General features: G+C 43.2%; 1 protein-coding gene across 1 annotated transcript; it reads right to left on the reverse strand.

Annotated features, from left to right (window-relative positions):
- Positions 1 to 25: 25 nt before the first annotated feature.
- On the reverse strand, positions 26 to 16,360 carry PRDM4 (PR domain containing 4). Its single transcript, XM_010585361.1, has 10 exons — positions 16,228 to 16,360; positions 15,382 to 15,567; positions 12,508 to 13,302; positions 9,225 to 9,374; positions 7,885 to 8,003; positions 7,048 to 7,133; positions 5,737 to 5,864; positions 4,868 to 5,182; positions 2,173 to 2,341; positions 26 to 743 (listed from the first exon to the last, which is right to left on the reverse strand). The coding sequence occupies exons 1-10, from the start codon at positions 16,358 to 16,360 to the stop codon at positions 434 to 436; spliced, it is 2,391 nt and encodes a 796-aa protein (XP_010583663.1). The 3' UTR covers positions 26 to 433.
- Positions 16,361 to 17,048: the final 688 nt, after the last annotated feature.

Below are 17,048 nucleotides of genomic sequence, written 5' to 3' on the forward strand. Positions count from 1 at the left end.
TGCCACCACTGTTTTTTTGCTTGTTTTTCTTAGTGATGTGGCTTTGGCAGTTAAGGACAGTTGGCTTACAGGTCACTGCAATCACTTGACTACATTTCTGGTTTGTGGCTCTTTACTCAAAGGGCTATGCAAGATGTGTCATGTATCCCAGCACTGGATGGATTAATCTGAGTGATTTGGAAAAGAAGTATGCACAGTGTGTGGGAAAAAGTCTCCTTGCCTCATGTTTCCTTCTTAGCAACTCTTCACTTCTACATGCGTGATCCATTCTCATTCAGCATTTTGGCTATAGAGTTTAAGCAGCGGTGTAGTGCGGTGACCAAAACAGGAGGAAAACTCATTTGACATACACTGTTGACTGGGGAAATAAGGAAGAGCGGGTTTTTTCCTTCCCCATTTTTAACATCCAAGAAAATTTCCCTCTCTCTTCTCTTCATTTGTGTCCAGAGAGGGCATCACCTGTTGAATAGACTCCATTGTTAATCCTACAGTTTTCAGTCCTCATAGAGTCTATTAATTCCTCCTCTGAATCTTCCTCCTCTTCCTCCTCTGGGGCTGACAGGCTGGATGTGGGGCCTTTACATATTTTTAAGTGGCGAGTGAGGTGATACTTGGTTAGATAAGCCTTGGAGCATTTTTCACAGACATAGTCCCTCTTTCCTTCATGTGAATTGAGGTGCTTCTTCAGGTGATTTGTCCTCAAAAACAGCTTGTCACACTTGGGGCACTTGATCTGCCGTTCTCTGCAAGACACGAAAAAGTTAGTTTGCTCCTGCCACAAAGCTGACACTGTATTAAACAGTGGAGTGGTGGTGACAGGAAGGGTGAAAGGGTCAGTCTTACTCCTAAATCACTTCCAATATACTTGAAGGAGAAGCAGTCCAGAAATAACAGCACTAAAGTGTAAATACTGCTCAGTTTTCTTTCACACAGTACATACACAAAGCCCCTCTTCTCTGCTCCCCTCCCCACCCCCATCATTGGCAGAAGTCAGGCTTTTTGGATTAATGCTAGCTTATAGCCAACTGTTTTTCTTTCATGATGATAAAGAAGAAAGAGTTCTACAAGGGGTTTGTTTGTTTATTTTTTAAGTAAGGCCAAACTCTGGTTAAGCTCCATGTTTTGGCGAGGGCAGAGATGTTGCCATGGTGGAAAGGTTTGTCTCCCTCCTTCCCACCCTAAATAAATGGGGGAAAAAAAGAACAAAAAAGAAAACAAAGCTGCTGAGTGTTAACAACCCTCAGTCTGTAAATACTAAGCAGAGGCTTACCAGACCGCAACAGTCAAATTCTGTAGATGACTGTGCAAAACACCTCCCCACAGCAGTCCTCCTGGCTCTGGCCGCAAGAACAAGCAGCAAAGCAAGTCTGTCTGTCTGCCTCTCTCTTGCTCATGCTAGCTGCACTATGCTGTCTCCTAGGCAGCACGACAGAAGCAGCAATTGATTCCAAGAGAGTACAAGAACCAGATGCTGAAAATGAAATAAGCAGAGGGACTAGCTTTGGGCAAGCAGCCTTTAAGGGAGGACCTTGGATTGGGAGTAACTAAACAGGATGGAGAGATTCTCACAGCAAAAGGAAAGATCTGGCCTGGCAGAAAGCCGAGGGGTTGGGAGAGACCTGTGGCTAACTGGAGGAGGACCTGGGGGTAGGGATCTGCCCTGACCATGGGCATCTCCCCACAGGAGGAGCAGGAAACCAAGTGCATGAATGAGACCTGGGGGTAGGCAAGAGCTGGGAATGGCAGCACCCCGCCCCTGGTGCAAACAGAGAGGGAGGCTTCACTAACAAGCTAGTTGGTGAGAATAGCATTGAGGAGTTTATGATTTTTTGAGGTCATGCTGGGACATGGAAACAGTTCTCATCAGACAACTAAATGTAAACCAGCCAACCCCCTCTCTCTTCAAAATGATGAACGCTCCAGAATGCCATTTCACTAGACAAGGTGCACGCCTGGAATTTACTGTGTCATTAAAATACTGCAAACACTAGAATAGGACAACTTCAGCCAGTAACAAGGAATTTGTCCAGATTGACTTCTCTGTCATTTTAGAGGATGGACCTATACTCCCTAGGCCAAACCATTTGCAAACTGGAGATTCTCTCTTGGGCTGTTGAACTTCATTATTTATTACACACTGGCCAGTCCAACACACCCTGTGAGATCACTTACTGCGTGTGAGTGAGTACATGCTGCTTGAGGTCCTGCCTCCGCATGAATAGCTTTTCACAGTAATCGCACTTCAGATTCTTCTCCCCTGTGTGGATGACCATGTGCGATTCCAGGTGAGCCTTCTGGGTAAACGATTTGTCACAAAGGGTACAGCGATAATTCTTCTGACCTAGGATCACATACATACACCCACAAATTGACAGTCAGTGTCCCAAGAAACACAGTAAGCAAACAAGCCTGACTACTTCTGAAAAATAAATTTTTACCCTGAAGAAAGGCAGATTCTTTGTGAACAGGACCTGTTTTCCTCCTGCAGTTCCTTCAGACTCAGCATAAAGGACTACCTAGTTACAGTCTAGATTTAGCTATGCAAAAAACAGGCATGTGACTTCATTTCCTCATTCCCAAAGCTTTTCATACCCTGCCCCATGCCCCCCAGCCAAAAAAAAACCCACTTCATGCTACTGTTTCAAAGCCCTGAGCCCTTCATGCGATGCACGGTTCTGCACTTTGTCCTAAACACCACTGATTCCTCCTCCTCCAGTCAGCCTTTCCTGTAAAACAGACTTTCTGCTTCTTGTCTACACCAACTACTGTGCCTCCCTGTTCTGCATATCAAAACATCACCAGTAAACTTGTAAATTTTCCAGCAGAGATTCAGGCAAACATTTAACAAGACAAGGCTTACCCAAGATGAATTCTTGAGTAAAAATAATGGTAGCCTCCTTTTTAATTGTAACCATGGCAGCCATCTAGTTACTGTACATTAGTACATCCCCATCTCCACTAATTTCCCACAGGAACTGTATCTGATGCCTTCCTGCAGCCCAACCACATTTGATGCACTGCATTGCCTTCGCCTAGAAAAACAAACTCTCTTATCTAACAAACACACAGGTACAAAGCTCACTGGCTCTTTGGTAACTTCTATGTTTTATCCTGTTTTCCCACTTATCCGTAGTTCCTCCATTATTCTTTGCCAGAAATAGCTCAAAACCCCTGCTCACCACTGAATTCAGGCTAAGTTTGAATACCACTTGAATCCCTACCCCACTGAGTATTCTGTGGCTGTGTATACACGTTGTGTATTGATCAATTTATTAAAACTCCTCACTACTGAGTCCACAGCTTCCTATGCTGGACTCAAGTGCACTGAACTCCCAGTTTTATTTCCTTTCCAGCTTTGTGATTTGCATTCCATGATTCCCAATAGCTATTTCAACCTTACTGAAAAAAGACAGGCAAATATCCACACTGTGGCTAGCCTGTACTTGACCTTCACCCTCTACCCTATCCTCACTCTCTGTTAAATCCATGCCTTTTTGTATTTATTTATTTCCTCTCTTCTTACCCAGCTGAAAAATCTTTCACTATTTTGTTTTCCTCTTTTAGCATTCATTCACTAATCTGTTCGCAATTGTCCCTTTATCCTCAAAGCCTCTAGTCATATCCCAATGCCCACAGAAGTCAACAGCCTGTCCAGACTAAAGTTTTGATGAGTGACAGAGCTGAGCCTTACCCACATCAGTCTGACCCCACAGTCACCAATTTCAGTCTTGTGCATTTCCTTAAGATGAAAAACAATTCCAGAGGAAAGAGGAGAAAGATCTCAGCCCCATATTTAACTAGACAACTGTCCACATCACAAGCCCTCAAACCCAGCTGGCTTTTTCTCATGAGCAGAAGGAACCCTTGTTTTATCATAGCTGCCAGCACTGGATCTGCTGTGTGGGAACAAAGGGTTTCTGTCTCCCAGACGAAGGCCGACACTTCTTCCCAACTGTAATCAACTTCAACTCATCAAATGCTTTTAGACATGGCACAGACAGCCAGAACACAGGTCTACATACTGTTCTATAAGCACCCACACCACTGAAGCCAGCACAGTCCTATCCCACGCCAACCAGCGTGCTCTCAGGCAGTGCCCAGGCATTAGCTGGGGTCACCATGGACTACAGATCATTCCTGTAGACAGCCAGGATGCTGCCATTCTTAGAAAGGAAGGTCGAGGGAGGTGATTTTCCCCGCTATACGCTGCTCTTGTGAGACCCCACCTGGAGTACTGCATCCCGTTCTAGGGTCTCCAGTAGAAGACAGACATGGAGCTGTTGGAGCGAGTCCAGGGGAGGGCCACAAAGATGGTCAGAGGGCTGGAGCACCTCTCCTATGAAGGCTGAAAGAGTTGGTGTTGTTCAGCCTGGAGAAGAGAAGGCTCCAGGGAGACCTTGTTGTGGCCTTTCAGTACTTAAAAGGGGCCTACAGGAAAGTCGGAGAGAGACTTTTTACCGAGGCCTGTAGTGACAGGACAAGGGGCAATGGCTTTAAACTGAAAGAGGGTAGATTTAGATTGCTTGTAAAGAAGAAATTTTTTTACAATGAGGGTGGTGAGACACTGGAACAGGTTGCCCAGAGAGGTTGTGGATGCCCCATCCCTGGAAGTGTTCAAGGCCAGGTTGGATGGGGCTTTGAGTGACCTGATCTAGTGAAAGATGTCCCTGCGCACAACAGGGGAGGGGGGGACCAGATGATTTTTAAAGGTCCCTTCCAACACAAAACATTCTACAATTCTGTTTCTAAGAGCTTAGATTTATGGACACAAGCTATGCCCTGCCAACTGGCCAAGGGATCAGAAAGAACAGGTCCTGCCCCAATGTTTTACTAGCACAGGCACCTCTATAAAGTCCCCAGCCCTTACCTGTGTGTATCTTGAGGTGTGTCCGTAAGTTGCTAGGATCACTGAAAGCTTTGCTACAGAAATCGCATTTGTGCGGCTTCATGCCCATGTGCCCCATGAAGTGGACGTGGAGCTTGGAAGGGGAGATGAAAGCCTGGGGGCACATGGAGCACTTCCATTTCCTTTCCTTGCCGTGGCCTGGCCCGTGGCTGCTGCTGTGCCCCTGGCTGGGGAGATGGTTGTGAATATGGCTGCTCAAATGGGCCTTGAAGTCCGCATAGGAAGCACATTCCTTTCCACAGTGGCAGATGTGCACGTCCGGATGTTCAGGGACACCTTTGGGCACAAAAGCATCACTTTTAATGAGGCATAGCAAGGCCTAACAGAGCGTGAGCCTGATCCATGTTAACACTTTGTCTGTGGTAGCAAAGCCAGCTGCAGAGATTTTCACCCGCATTCCTTTCAGCTCCAGTGCTTGCTTTTCAGCTCTTTCAGGTAGGCCATTTCAAATATTTTGGGAGGCCAAACTTTGCAATGATTTTGAGCACAGCTCCACCAAACCTAAATTATCACAACCAAAGGTGGGGGAGGATAGGATCATCTTCAGCTAGCGAAACTCCCTTAGCACCACATGGACGAACAGAAGAAAAACAACCCTTTTTCTCTGAAACTGCAATCTTTTACTCCTGATCAGTGGAATTAGTGAAATGTTTCTTTCCAACGACTGTACTCCTATAGTAATGAAGTGTAAAAGGAAACTATGACATGCATCAATAGGAACTGAGAAGGAACATAATGCACTCCCAAGTCACAGTGCCCAGAGATGGCACTAAAAGGGGATTCAAGCTAAGTACTCCCTGCAAAGCCAACAAAGACGAGCGCTTACTTACCAAGCTGTCGTGCATAGTCCCGACTGTAATAAAAGAGAAGCTCATGTTCAGGTGGGATGTCCCGAGAGGTGCAAAAGTAAATTTTTCCATCGTGAGGATAAGCTACAAGGTTCTGCTCTTCCCGGTTCCTATAGCAATAATGAGAGTTATGAAAAAAAAAGCCCTCCAGAAATAATGACTTTCTGAGAGAGAAAAAAAAGAAGGAAATTCCTATAAATAGGTAATGAGAGAACCTCAATGCTTGGCAGCACATTATAAAAAACATTCCTGTCTGTCAATTCTGTCCTTCTTTATTAAAGGAAAGTAAAGGAAAACTGGACCTCGAGAGCCAGTCTGCTCCACCAAATGATACATTTTTCACACCACTGCGATATCTTGCTGAGAAAATTATTAATAAACATTGGAGTGGGCTGAGAGAAGAGAGTTTATGACCTCTTAAGAAACTATAAAAATATATTTTTTTTTCATATTAACTCCCTTAAGAAATAGAGAACACGAGGGAGAAATAAATATCAGTAAAGCCTTAAAGCAAAATTATCTTCAAAAAATAACTCTTGAAAAGCATTTCCAAGATGGGATAACTCATCTTCTCAAGCTGTATCTTGCATATGTTTGTTCCCAGTATCTGAAACCAGCAAAAGCTCTGCCCCACTGCAGTGGGAGATCAAGCATTAACTTCTTGACTCCTGCATATGGGAGCAATGAAATGAATTGCAGGGGAAACATACTTTGTGTCACAGAGCAATGGGAAAGGTTCAGCCTTCTCAGTGGACTATGTATGGAGCAATACTTGAGCCAGTTTGGATAGTTTTCATCACAGGCTCCAGAAAGACTGAAAAGGACAGCTCTGGCACCCTGTAAGAGCTTGGAACTTGGCCAAAAGAACCCAAGGACACTTTGCTAATAAAGTATTAAAATAAAAAAGACAATCAAAGTCATCTTCACAGATGCATCCAAAAGGAATGGGACAGAGTGAAGGAAATAACACGCTAATACACAGTAAGCTAATATAAAAAGAACCTGGTTTAAACCTTTAGAACAAAGGAAACAAAGTATGTGGGCAGGTTTGGGGCTGGTTTACTACAGCGTGTGTACTGATTCCCGCGTAACGTTCTCTGCTGGGTGCTCTGTTTCATTCTCCCCACCAGTCCAAGATGGCTAGATAGCCTAGATAGCTCCTGAAGGTCCCTTGGTCCCGAGCTCATTACCCATCTGGGCAGTCAGTGCAGCAGTGCACATTCTCCAGCACAGCCGTCTATGAGCCTGCAGCTCAGACTCCAAGCTACATAGCACAGTACAGGCGGTTCTCACCTGGCTTTGCGTACAAACATCATCCAGTTACATTCATTTTCATCAGTTGTAATGATGCAGAACTCCAGGACACCATTGTGATAGATCTACCGGGAAAAACAAATGCAATCTTAGGACAAGACACAGCAACAAATGCAGTGAAAGCCAGCTTCTTTCTTTAAGAGAGAATGAGTTTACCTAGAACAAGCCAGGAGGTCTCCATTGCCATTGCCAAGGCCACAGCCCTGTTCTTACTTCTTACTTTCCCCTTTACACAGGAATCTTGACCTCTCTGCTACCCAGGAGGCTAGAAAAACTTTATCAGCATCTTTCCCACACACTACCTTTAGCTCCCAGCAGAAATGCATTTGGCTGCTTTTCTTACAAGCAAAGTCTTGTGAATAACAATATCTGGGCAAACAGTATATGTTTTATTTATACAGATCAATTTTACTTACTGAACATGAAATGATGTGAAAAAGAAAGCTTTAGAGCAGCTTTCCTAAAACAAATCATTCATTACCTGGGGGAACTTTCAATAAACAATGATACAAAACAAACAAACAAGTGCTGCCTAGTAATTCACATACAATCCCTGCTGCAATTCCAAATACTGGAAACCCACATATAGCCCTTTAAAAGAAAAGGCATTAAAGAAATCTGTTGTACTTCAGGATTGATTACCAGCATATTACATGGTGTACAGCTCTGTTATGGTGATATTAAGTATTAAACAATCAAACTGCATTAATTTTGATTTCTGGCAAGGATGATAATATTAAAGCTTCTGTGTTATGTGGTGGCTTTCACCAGATAAAGGCATGCCTGCAGACTCTGTGAGCCATAACATCCACTGACCTTCCAGATGTGACTAGCTGCTTTGTCTGTCCAGTCAGCCACCTCCAGAGAATGGCTCTGCTGCCCGATCAAAGGTCCAAAACAAGTCCTTACAGGAATGGTTTCTCTTGTCCACACACCTATCAGTAGAAGACCAAAATCTGCAGAAATCAATTATTTAAACAACTAATCATGCATAATAAAGAGATGGGAGGTTTATGAGATAATGCTCCAGGGGTAATATCTAGGCATAAGATCATCAAAGCTTCTACTTCACATGTAAAACACACCTAAGGCAGAGACAAGAACCACCACCACCACATGACACTACTGGGAGCCGCTTTGTTGTAATTACAAATATGTGTTTTGTTTGTCAAAAGCAAGTAATTTACTTTTCAGTAAGCTATAAAACTAAGATCCTAGCCACTTGCACCAATTAAAGCTTTCATGGCACTTTCTGCAGAAGCAGAAAATACTAGTTTCAGTAACTACATTTCGCCTACCTAATCCCCAGGAATTTCCAGAATTGTTGCTGGGCATTGTTAAGCAGCTTCTGCATTTCTCCCCAGAGGCAGCTGTATTTCTGTCATGGGCAGAGGGATTCCTGCGTGTATATTGTTTATTATTAAACATTTATATATATATAGGTCTACATGAATACACTGAATAGCTTTTAGGAATAAACTGGAAACTAATGCAGCTTGAAAAGAACAGATGTAAGCTACTCTCAACAAGCAGCAGCACTAAGCAAGCCAATAATCACATTATTCTCTAGCCTTCAGATCCTTAGGGTATTGCACTGTACTCTTCGATTTCCAGGTGACAGTGGCGTGAAATACAGTAACAAGGTCCACATCCAATGACAAGGTCACAGTCTACATGCCAAATGTAAATGAGGGGAGGGAAAAAAAAGAGGCACTCATGATCAATACTCCAATGAGAGCATCCAGAAGGCCACAGGTAGCAAACCAAGCTGATGAACAAGCAGACAGAAATCTCCTCCATTATTTCCAATTATTATCTTCCCCCAAACTGCAATTGCTGCAATGTTTTCTTATCAAAGCTGTGCCTGAGTTGTTTAGCACATGATAAAAATAAACACCATACCTTGCTTGTGCTTGACCTTATGAAGTGTTTCAGCAACACTCTGTGGCAGCACCCCTAGAGTCTAGTTGAAGTCTAAGCAGTAACCAGAGGACAAGAAGCTCTTGCACAACATACGTCAGGGTGATTACAGAAGAGGCAACCACCTCTCTATTGCAGTGTTTCTCTCCCATGTTAAAAACCCTATGGTTTTGGATTTCAGGCAGTGAGTGTATTTTAAACCGCTGCATAGAGATATATAGTAATCTGATTCTTACCCGCTTCAGCTCCCATGATGGACTGCCGGAGGACAAGCTGTTTAGGGAGAGAAAGCCTGGCTCGGCTCTCTATTGGGGTGTCAGGGACAAAGGTGACGGGCCCATGATCTGGGCAGTCTGATGGATATGCCTTGTCACACAGTGTGCACCCTGCAGAGAGGGGAAGGGACAACAGCGATTAAAAAGATGCAACAGCCCCCACAGTGCAATCAGCTCCCTACCAATATGCTTCAGCTCAGCCCCTGCCAAAGGCTGCTTCTCTTTGGTTTAACCTGTCCGCTTTACTGCTTTTACTCAGAAGAATATGAACCATGTTACTACAGTCAGATGGGCACCGACGTACACATCACTGTTCCTATCCAATTCAGATCAAACGTGAGGATCTCCACCTGCCTTCCTGATGGTAAATTAATCACCTAGACTCTAAACTATCCCTACAGGGGCAATCTAGCAATGGGACAGAGTCCACTCTTCATCAAAACTGCTGCAAAACGGATGGTAGACTCCTAGAGCTGGCAGTAATGCTGATGATGGAAGAGCCATTTTCTCTCTGATCACAAGTGAAATGACCTTTCTTGGCAGAAAAATCCAAGCCATACCAAACCAAACACTTTCTAACTCATCATGTTTTTTGAATTTACCAGAAGAGGTTTTTTGCATGCAGAACCTCAAGGATATTCATGCCAAGGGACAGTAAGGTCTTCTTTCTAAAATTTTTCTAATTTGAACCCACAAATCCCCTTATCTCCATTTAAATTCAGACAACGTGCAAATCATGGCAGCAAAAACCTGACCTCGCTGCTGCTTTTGAAGGACCCACTGCAATAAACTCAAAGTACATCTCTATGCGATGCCTCTGAATGGAACAAAAACAAAAGCCCAAGACAAATCAGTAGCATCACTTTACCAATCTGTCATTCAGCATAAGTACTGCTGAAAAATAAACCACTGGAAGTCCTTAGTCTAATAAATTTGGGAAAAGTACAGCATAGAATGTTCTCATCTAGAAAAACTACGTCATTTCAATTCTCTATGAATGGAGCAACCAACACCTACTCAGCAACCACCCTCCTGATAAGTCATTCTTCTTCTGAAGAAAGATGCTCAGCTAATTAAGCAGGATGTCCACAAAGACCTTCTTTGGCCTCTGGATGGCCCAACCCCAGTATAAAAGACCTACCACAGAAGTAGTCTTCAGCAGGCATAAACAGCAGCTCCATTATTACTTGTTTAAAGAGATTTTTGGGACACTGCTTTCATACATCAGGGTACCAGAAACTGACCCCATGCAAAGTACAGTTTGAGCAACTACACAATTACAGATAGAAAGATACTCAGAAAATTATTAGGTAGAGCCTATATAAGCATTGCTTCATGTGCACAGATGACATGTAGGAGTACAGTAATGACAACAACCAGATCTGAGTAATGAGAAACACTATTTGAAACAGATGTTTTTAGGCATTGCCTAGCACATACCACTATGCGTCTGTGGACTAACCCCAAGGAGAGGCAAAGAGGAAGAAAAGCAAGTTCTAGGCATGTAACACTTCCACTTGGAAAGGTTTAGGGATTCATACATATTTAAGAAGTTGGAAAAAAAAAAAAAAGCCTACATTCTACAGGAAGCAAAATATACCGTTTCCTTTCCATTTCTGTCCTTGCCAAATAATGCAAAAAAAAAAAAAAAAATCACAGTGATTACTTCTCTGATTTGGGTACCCAGAACTGTAAACAAAGATGACCAAAAAAAGGGCTACTTGGAAGTTTCACAAGCATTTAGGACTGTAGCAAAGGCACGCCTTTTTCTTCCTGCTTAGGAACAGTCTAAAAAGTTTTCTGAAAAAGGCCCTGACTCCTGCCTTCTCAGTGAGCAAAAACCACCAAGAGGCTCTAAAACAACTCCTCCTCCTTGCTGTCACCTGTCTGGACACAAATTCATGTTTTATTCAGAAGAAGTTTAAAAACAACAACAAAAAGTTAAAATTTAAACCTTCCCAAGTCAACGATCTATTTTGCAAATCACATGAAAGCACTAGGCATGCAATAGCCATTAGAACATCCCACCAATGGGGAGCATCACCTGGGAAACAGCCTAGGACTATTTTAAGTATAGTGACAATAAGCTGGCACATCAAATCTCAAATAAGAGAAGTGATTTCACCATGAGCATGTTGGATATCATAGTATTTTGATCATTATTTGTTCAACATGCAACAGACACTTGTAAGAACTTCTGAATGTATCAACTGTAAAACTCTTCCTCTAGGAGTTGTAAATTCATCATAGTTCTACACCCACCTGATTCTAAGTTATATTTTATCCCACAGAATAAAAGTTTTAATTCAAATGTCTGACTAGACACTTTGCACTAAACTGCACCTCTCCCATTGCTAACCAAGGCACTAGTTCTTTCCATTTCTTAAAAAATGTTCTGCAGGCAAAGCTTGTCATAAGGCTCCGGCAGTTGTAGGGCCAGATTGCTTGCACGAGCAGCACTCAGTAGTGCTACCTCAACTAATAAAACTGAATATAAAAGCTGGCCTTACACTTCAGTGGCGGGAAGCCAGACATGCTGTGGGTAGAAGTTCAAATTTCCATCCCACCAAACGAGAACTTCACAGTTCTCAAACACCACTCCTTGAACAATGACAGGATTGAGAAAGTGCAACGTCCAGCACTCTTCTCTTCCTAGGAGACCAACTAGCCTCTGGAGTGAAGTCTTTTGATGACAATAATGAGAAATATTAAAAACTTCCCTCCCTCTCTGCTCTTTTTTCCAGCATGTCCTGTTGAGAACAACATTTTCTTGATGACTGTTCATGGTTTAATAAAAACTTTGCAAAATCACATAACGTCATACTCCACAACTATACCCACTTGATGAAATGTATGGCTTGTGGTGGTGTTTGTTGTGGTTTTTTTTAATGGAGCAAAAGAGTCATTTGTGATGTGACTTCAGAAAACAAAAGTCTCATTGCACAGGATAATATCAGCATATCCACAAAAGGCAAGAGGTTCATGAAGAACTCAGCTTCCAACCTCAAGGGAGATGGATACAAAGAGAATGATGCTAAAGCATCCTACTATGTCTACTTCCAACTAGTGTTGTTTCAGTGTGGTTAATCTGCCACTGCAGATGTTCCAACTCCCACGGACTTGTTAAATAAGTAAGTTTCTTTCACCAGAAATCTGTAAGACTAGCAACAAGAGTCCTGTCATCCCACCAGACAACAGCTACATAACAAACCCTACCCCAAGAAAGGAGGAAATGCCCACTCACATATGGTAAACAAGGTTGCCATGTTCTCCTTGTTCGAATTGGAGTCTTCCATTTGCAGAGTGGATGGTACGAAGGCAAGATTGTCTGCAGACACATCCACGTGACTTGGCCCCATGGCTACTTCCTGATTTATGGAAGACACCGCCACCGGCTCGAGGCTGAGGCCCACTTCGTGCAAGGCTACTGAGTCCAGGGAAGCTAGGTTGTGTGAGGTAGAGAGCGCCACGCTCACGGAGTTGGTGCTCATGGCCACAGTATGAATGGAGTCATTTAGTGTGCTATCCGATATTCCTGTCACCCGCCCGGCGATGTGGTCGGGCTCCATGACGACAGGGAGTTCCAAAGTGCTACCGTGAATGGGAATGACACCGCCGTGTCCCACAGCGTCCGATGTCAAGTTACTCCCCACCGTGTCTACGGCTAAAGGTTCGTGGCTCCGGGAGCCATTTGGGATCTGTGAATGATCCCCGGCTACGTCATCCATTGTAAGCTCCTCTGTCATCCCATCTGTAGAGATGGGGCTGGTTACCCTCGAAACGCTCTCCATAGTGATCGTAGTATCCAGCACTACCTCGTGGCTGTCACTAGGATGCAGATTTTGAGCACCATGCGCGTTGACTGTGCGGGAGTCCATGGAGACAATCCCTGGTTCCAGCCCCACGGTTCCACTGGGCTGGTAGGGATCTAGGGCCGAGGGATTGCTGGAGACTGACAATGCCGGATTGCTATCAACATTTATAGTGTTGGGATGGATGTACTGAGGTGGAGGTCTATCAGCCAAATAAGATAAGATACCTGATAGAATGAGAGGGGGAAGAAGAAGAGAGTGAGAGGACACCAGTTTTCAAATCTTGAACAAAAATACCCCATCATCGCAGCAGAGTACATTAGGACCTAGACCCTTGAAGACATGCTCTTTACATTACGTCCAGTTAAAACCCACTAATTCTAAAACATGCTCACAAATATATGCCAACCCAACACTCTTGTCAAAGTATCATTTAACAACAAATACAGAGCTTTCACCCAACAGAGCAAGTCTCCAGTTACTTGTCGAACTCTGAACAGCCAAGTTTCTGGCAGCATTTAACCCAGGCTCCTCAGTACAAAGACTGCATCAGAAAGAGGTTCTTCACGTTTTAGGCACAATTTTTCGTTCGCAAGAAATAGCTCACAAAGGATGAAGGACTGCTATTGGAATCTAACATTTGATAATCCCTGGTTCATCTTTGCTAGAAGAAGTAGAAACAGTTCTCCAGGGTACATCCTTTTCGCTTAGGTATTTAAGTTTTAACAATGACTACTTCCTTCTTCTAAGACTATGTGACACAACTGTCCATCTCAAAGATCATCAACTGCAATTCTGAAGGACTAGGATAAGGTCTCTCAAAAGTATCGTGAGTCATCTGCTTTCTTTCCTTACATGAAAAGTATGTTGTTTCTCCTAAAACAATATCCCAGTTAAATTTAAATAAGAAACCCTAACATCTTTTCTGGTAGTTCTAGAAAGCTTCTCAACATCAAACAACCTTGGAACTTAAGGTACAAAGAAACACTAACCTGTATTTACATACTACCAACTTCTCTTGTTGGACAAAAATAAAAAAAAAAAAAAAAAAAATCTTTGGAGGAAATACATCAGTACATTCAAGTAAACAGTACTTCCAGCAGAGACAGATTTTGCAAATTCTGCAAGATCTGAGGCGGTATGTTTCTTTTTGGCCTTGAACCCTGTGAGCCATTTGTTCTGTAAAAGTTTTCCACTCAAACATGTCCGTTATTAGAAGGATGCAAGCGCGGATACTCTTTCTGCAGCATAACCCCACTAAAAATGGCTAAGCTGAGAAATGGACATTTTAATTTAACCAGCTGCATCAACTATTTCTACATGCAATGCTGCCTTGTGGCTTGAACAAGGAGGATCCTTGAAGGCAGTAAGATGACTGACGGAAGAGCCCTATGAAACATCAGAGTAAACTTCACACAGACTAGAAAGAAAAAAAATATACATTTCTGCATAAATTATTCCAGCTCAGAAAAATGGGAAATACGCTGTCTCCTCCTCTACTCTTTGCCCACAAAATGGGCAGGCATGTAATGCAGTAGGAAAGGTTACTCCCAAGCAGTTGGCAAGTTCAGCCACTAGTCAACAGGTAGTTGGATGAGATCTGGGGTGCTGTATTTCTTTTCCTAACCTAGGTTGAACCAAAAACACTCACTGGGTGACCTTGAAGAATTTTATCTACGCCCTTCCACCCTGCAAGGACTACATTTAAAGCTCGAATTTCTGTGTCTTCATATACTAACATGTAAACTTCTACATTTATACTTTAAAATACATACGAGAGAGGAATCAAGATAGAAATCAGTATGTTAGGCCTTTGGAAATCAACCTTGAACAAGAATGAAGAAAAACTATGCCATGGACTAAATGCGTGGGAAAGAGCCCAAACTCCTCAGCTGATGGCTTGCTCTTTTTGAGCTTTGAACTACTGTAACCTACTGTTATGCACATATTAAGTACTGCTTCAGACTACAGGAAAAAAAAAAAAAAGCAGCAGCTTTCAAACTACAAGCCATTTCAGATAGAAACCAGGCATGCTGTGTTTTCTGTTAATCTTGAAAACAAAGCAGCAGGAGGAGCGATCAGAGGTTCAGTATAAGTAGAAAATGCCCTGCAATTCTCTTCATACACATGTATAGCAATAGAGACCTGAAAAATAAAGGTGTGTAAATGACACAACAGATTCCAGACAAACTCAGGGAATTTACAGCTCTGCAAAACAGTCAGTCTTGCCTGCTTCAGGACAGAAACAGGTGGCTCTGAAAACAATTTCTCTCTCTGTTCCCATTCATCAGCTCCAGGCCACTTACCAGGTAGAATGTGTCTGAAATAGCTGCTCTCCAGGTGAGGGTATGGTGGTGGAGGTAGGGTGTAGTTTCTCTCTGGTATACCACACATCACTCCTCGATCCCCAATACCCATTGGGAGCATAAGAGACAGAGCAGAGGGCAAGGAACTCAAGGAGGGGCCCAAGTTTGGAATTGCAACAGGCAAGCCTGCAAAAGAAAATGCCCATTTAAACTCAATGGAACTACCTGAGCTTATGAACACACAAGCTAACAAAGAGGTTACTAATTCCTCAGGAGCTCCCTATGGAAGTACAATATGGTACTGTCAAAGTAAGGTGGCAAGCTTCAAAGAAAGGATCACAGTTATCACAGCACTGAGAGGCATGCCTGAATGTGGCTAGGTCTTTTTTGGATACATTATGTAGGGCCTGCTTCTACTTCCCAATTGTAATGGGCTTTTGTCTGTGTAGCCCCGTGATAAAAAGAGCTAGGAAAACAGTTTTGCTTTACAGGTGAAAAATCATTATTTTCACCTGAGTGAAGACAGGCATAGATGGAGCCAGATCTGCAGCTGCAGTTCGTATTTCAAAGGATTCTGCTACCACCCACCCACGGTGCAAACCACCCCATTAGAACAAAATGAGACTCCCATTAAGGCATAAGCCTGGTAAACACATATCCCTTTTGCTTTGCCCACAAAAGCAATGGTTTATGGTCTGCCCTTCCTCAATGCCACATCACCTCATTACCTGCTAAAGACATGACTTGCTATCAGAGCAAGCACTGCTACCCAGCTATGAACATTCCTGTGACAGTAAAACACAGAGCATGAGCTGCAATACCCTTTGTGGGAGCATTCCCCGTTACCTGGTGCTGGTATGGCGTTGTGAGTGGGTGACGCTGCCAATCCCAAGTGACTCCCTGAGACCGGCAAGGCATTGCTCACAGAGGATGAGGTCAGCTGGTCCATCCCTACAGGACTCAAGTTCATTTCATTCATTCTGGGGCCAGGGAACAGAGAGAGGAGGGGAAAAAGAAAGAGAAACAGAAGCAAGAACATTCCTGATTACTGACTGTACCGTGGTGAGTAAGAGCTGAGCAAACAACTCAAAATCACATATCGACACGTAAAAACTCTGCCTTACAAAGCTAAGAATAAAGCACATCAGCCACTCACACTGTGATCACATCATGATCAATACATACCGATCATATTGGATAGCAATAACCAGGATTAAAGAGCCAGTTCAAAAAGACAAATCAGACCATAGCTTTTTCCTCGCCATCCAGAAAACAAAGTTTCATTCCTTGTAATCAAAGACACCGTGATTAAAGTATTGTGAAAACAGATCAGTTTGCATGCAGAATGTCAAAATTACTTGGACAACGGTGTCTGATTTATATTTTGTGACTTCTGGACACCACATTCACATTCAAAAACAAAAATCAGAGGAGAGGACGAGGAGAGAACACTTAAAACTGGTAATGGACACAAAACCTCTAACTCACTATCCGTTCGAACCAGGCCAACAGTGACAAGAGTCACCTCTGCAGCATAGCCATTTTATAGAGTTTTAACAGGCTGCCTCAGTCTGGTTCTGCAGACATGGCACATGCATCACATTAAAAACTGGCACTGTGGATGACATGTTATTTCCAAGCGATCATCCAGTGGCTCTTGAGTGCCT

Source organism: Haliaeetus leucocephalus, unplaced genomic scaffold, assembly GCF_000737465.1.
Source record: "Haliaeetus leucocephalus isolate CR32 unplaced genomic scaffold, Haliaeetus_leucocephalus-4.0 Scaffold101, whole genome shotgun sequence".
In the NCBI taxonomy this organism is placed as follows: Eukaryota; Metazoa; Chordata; class Aves; order Accipitriformes; family Accipitridae; genus Haliaeetus; species Haliaeetus leucocephalus.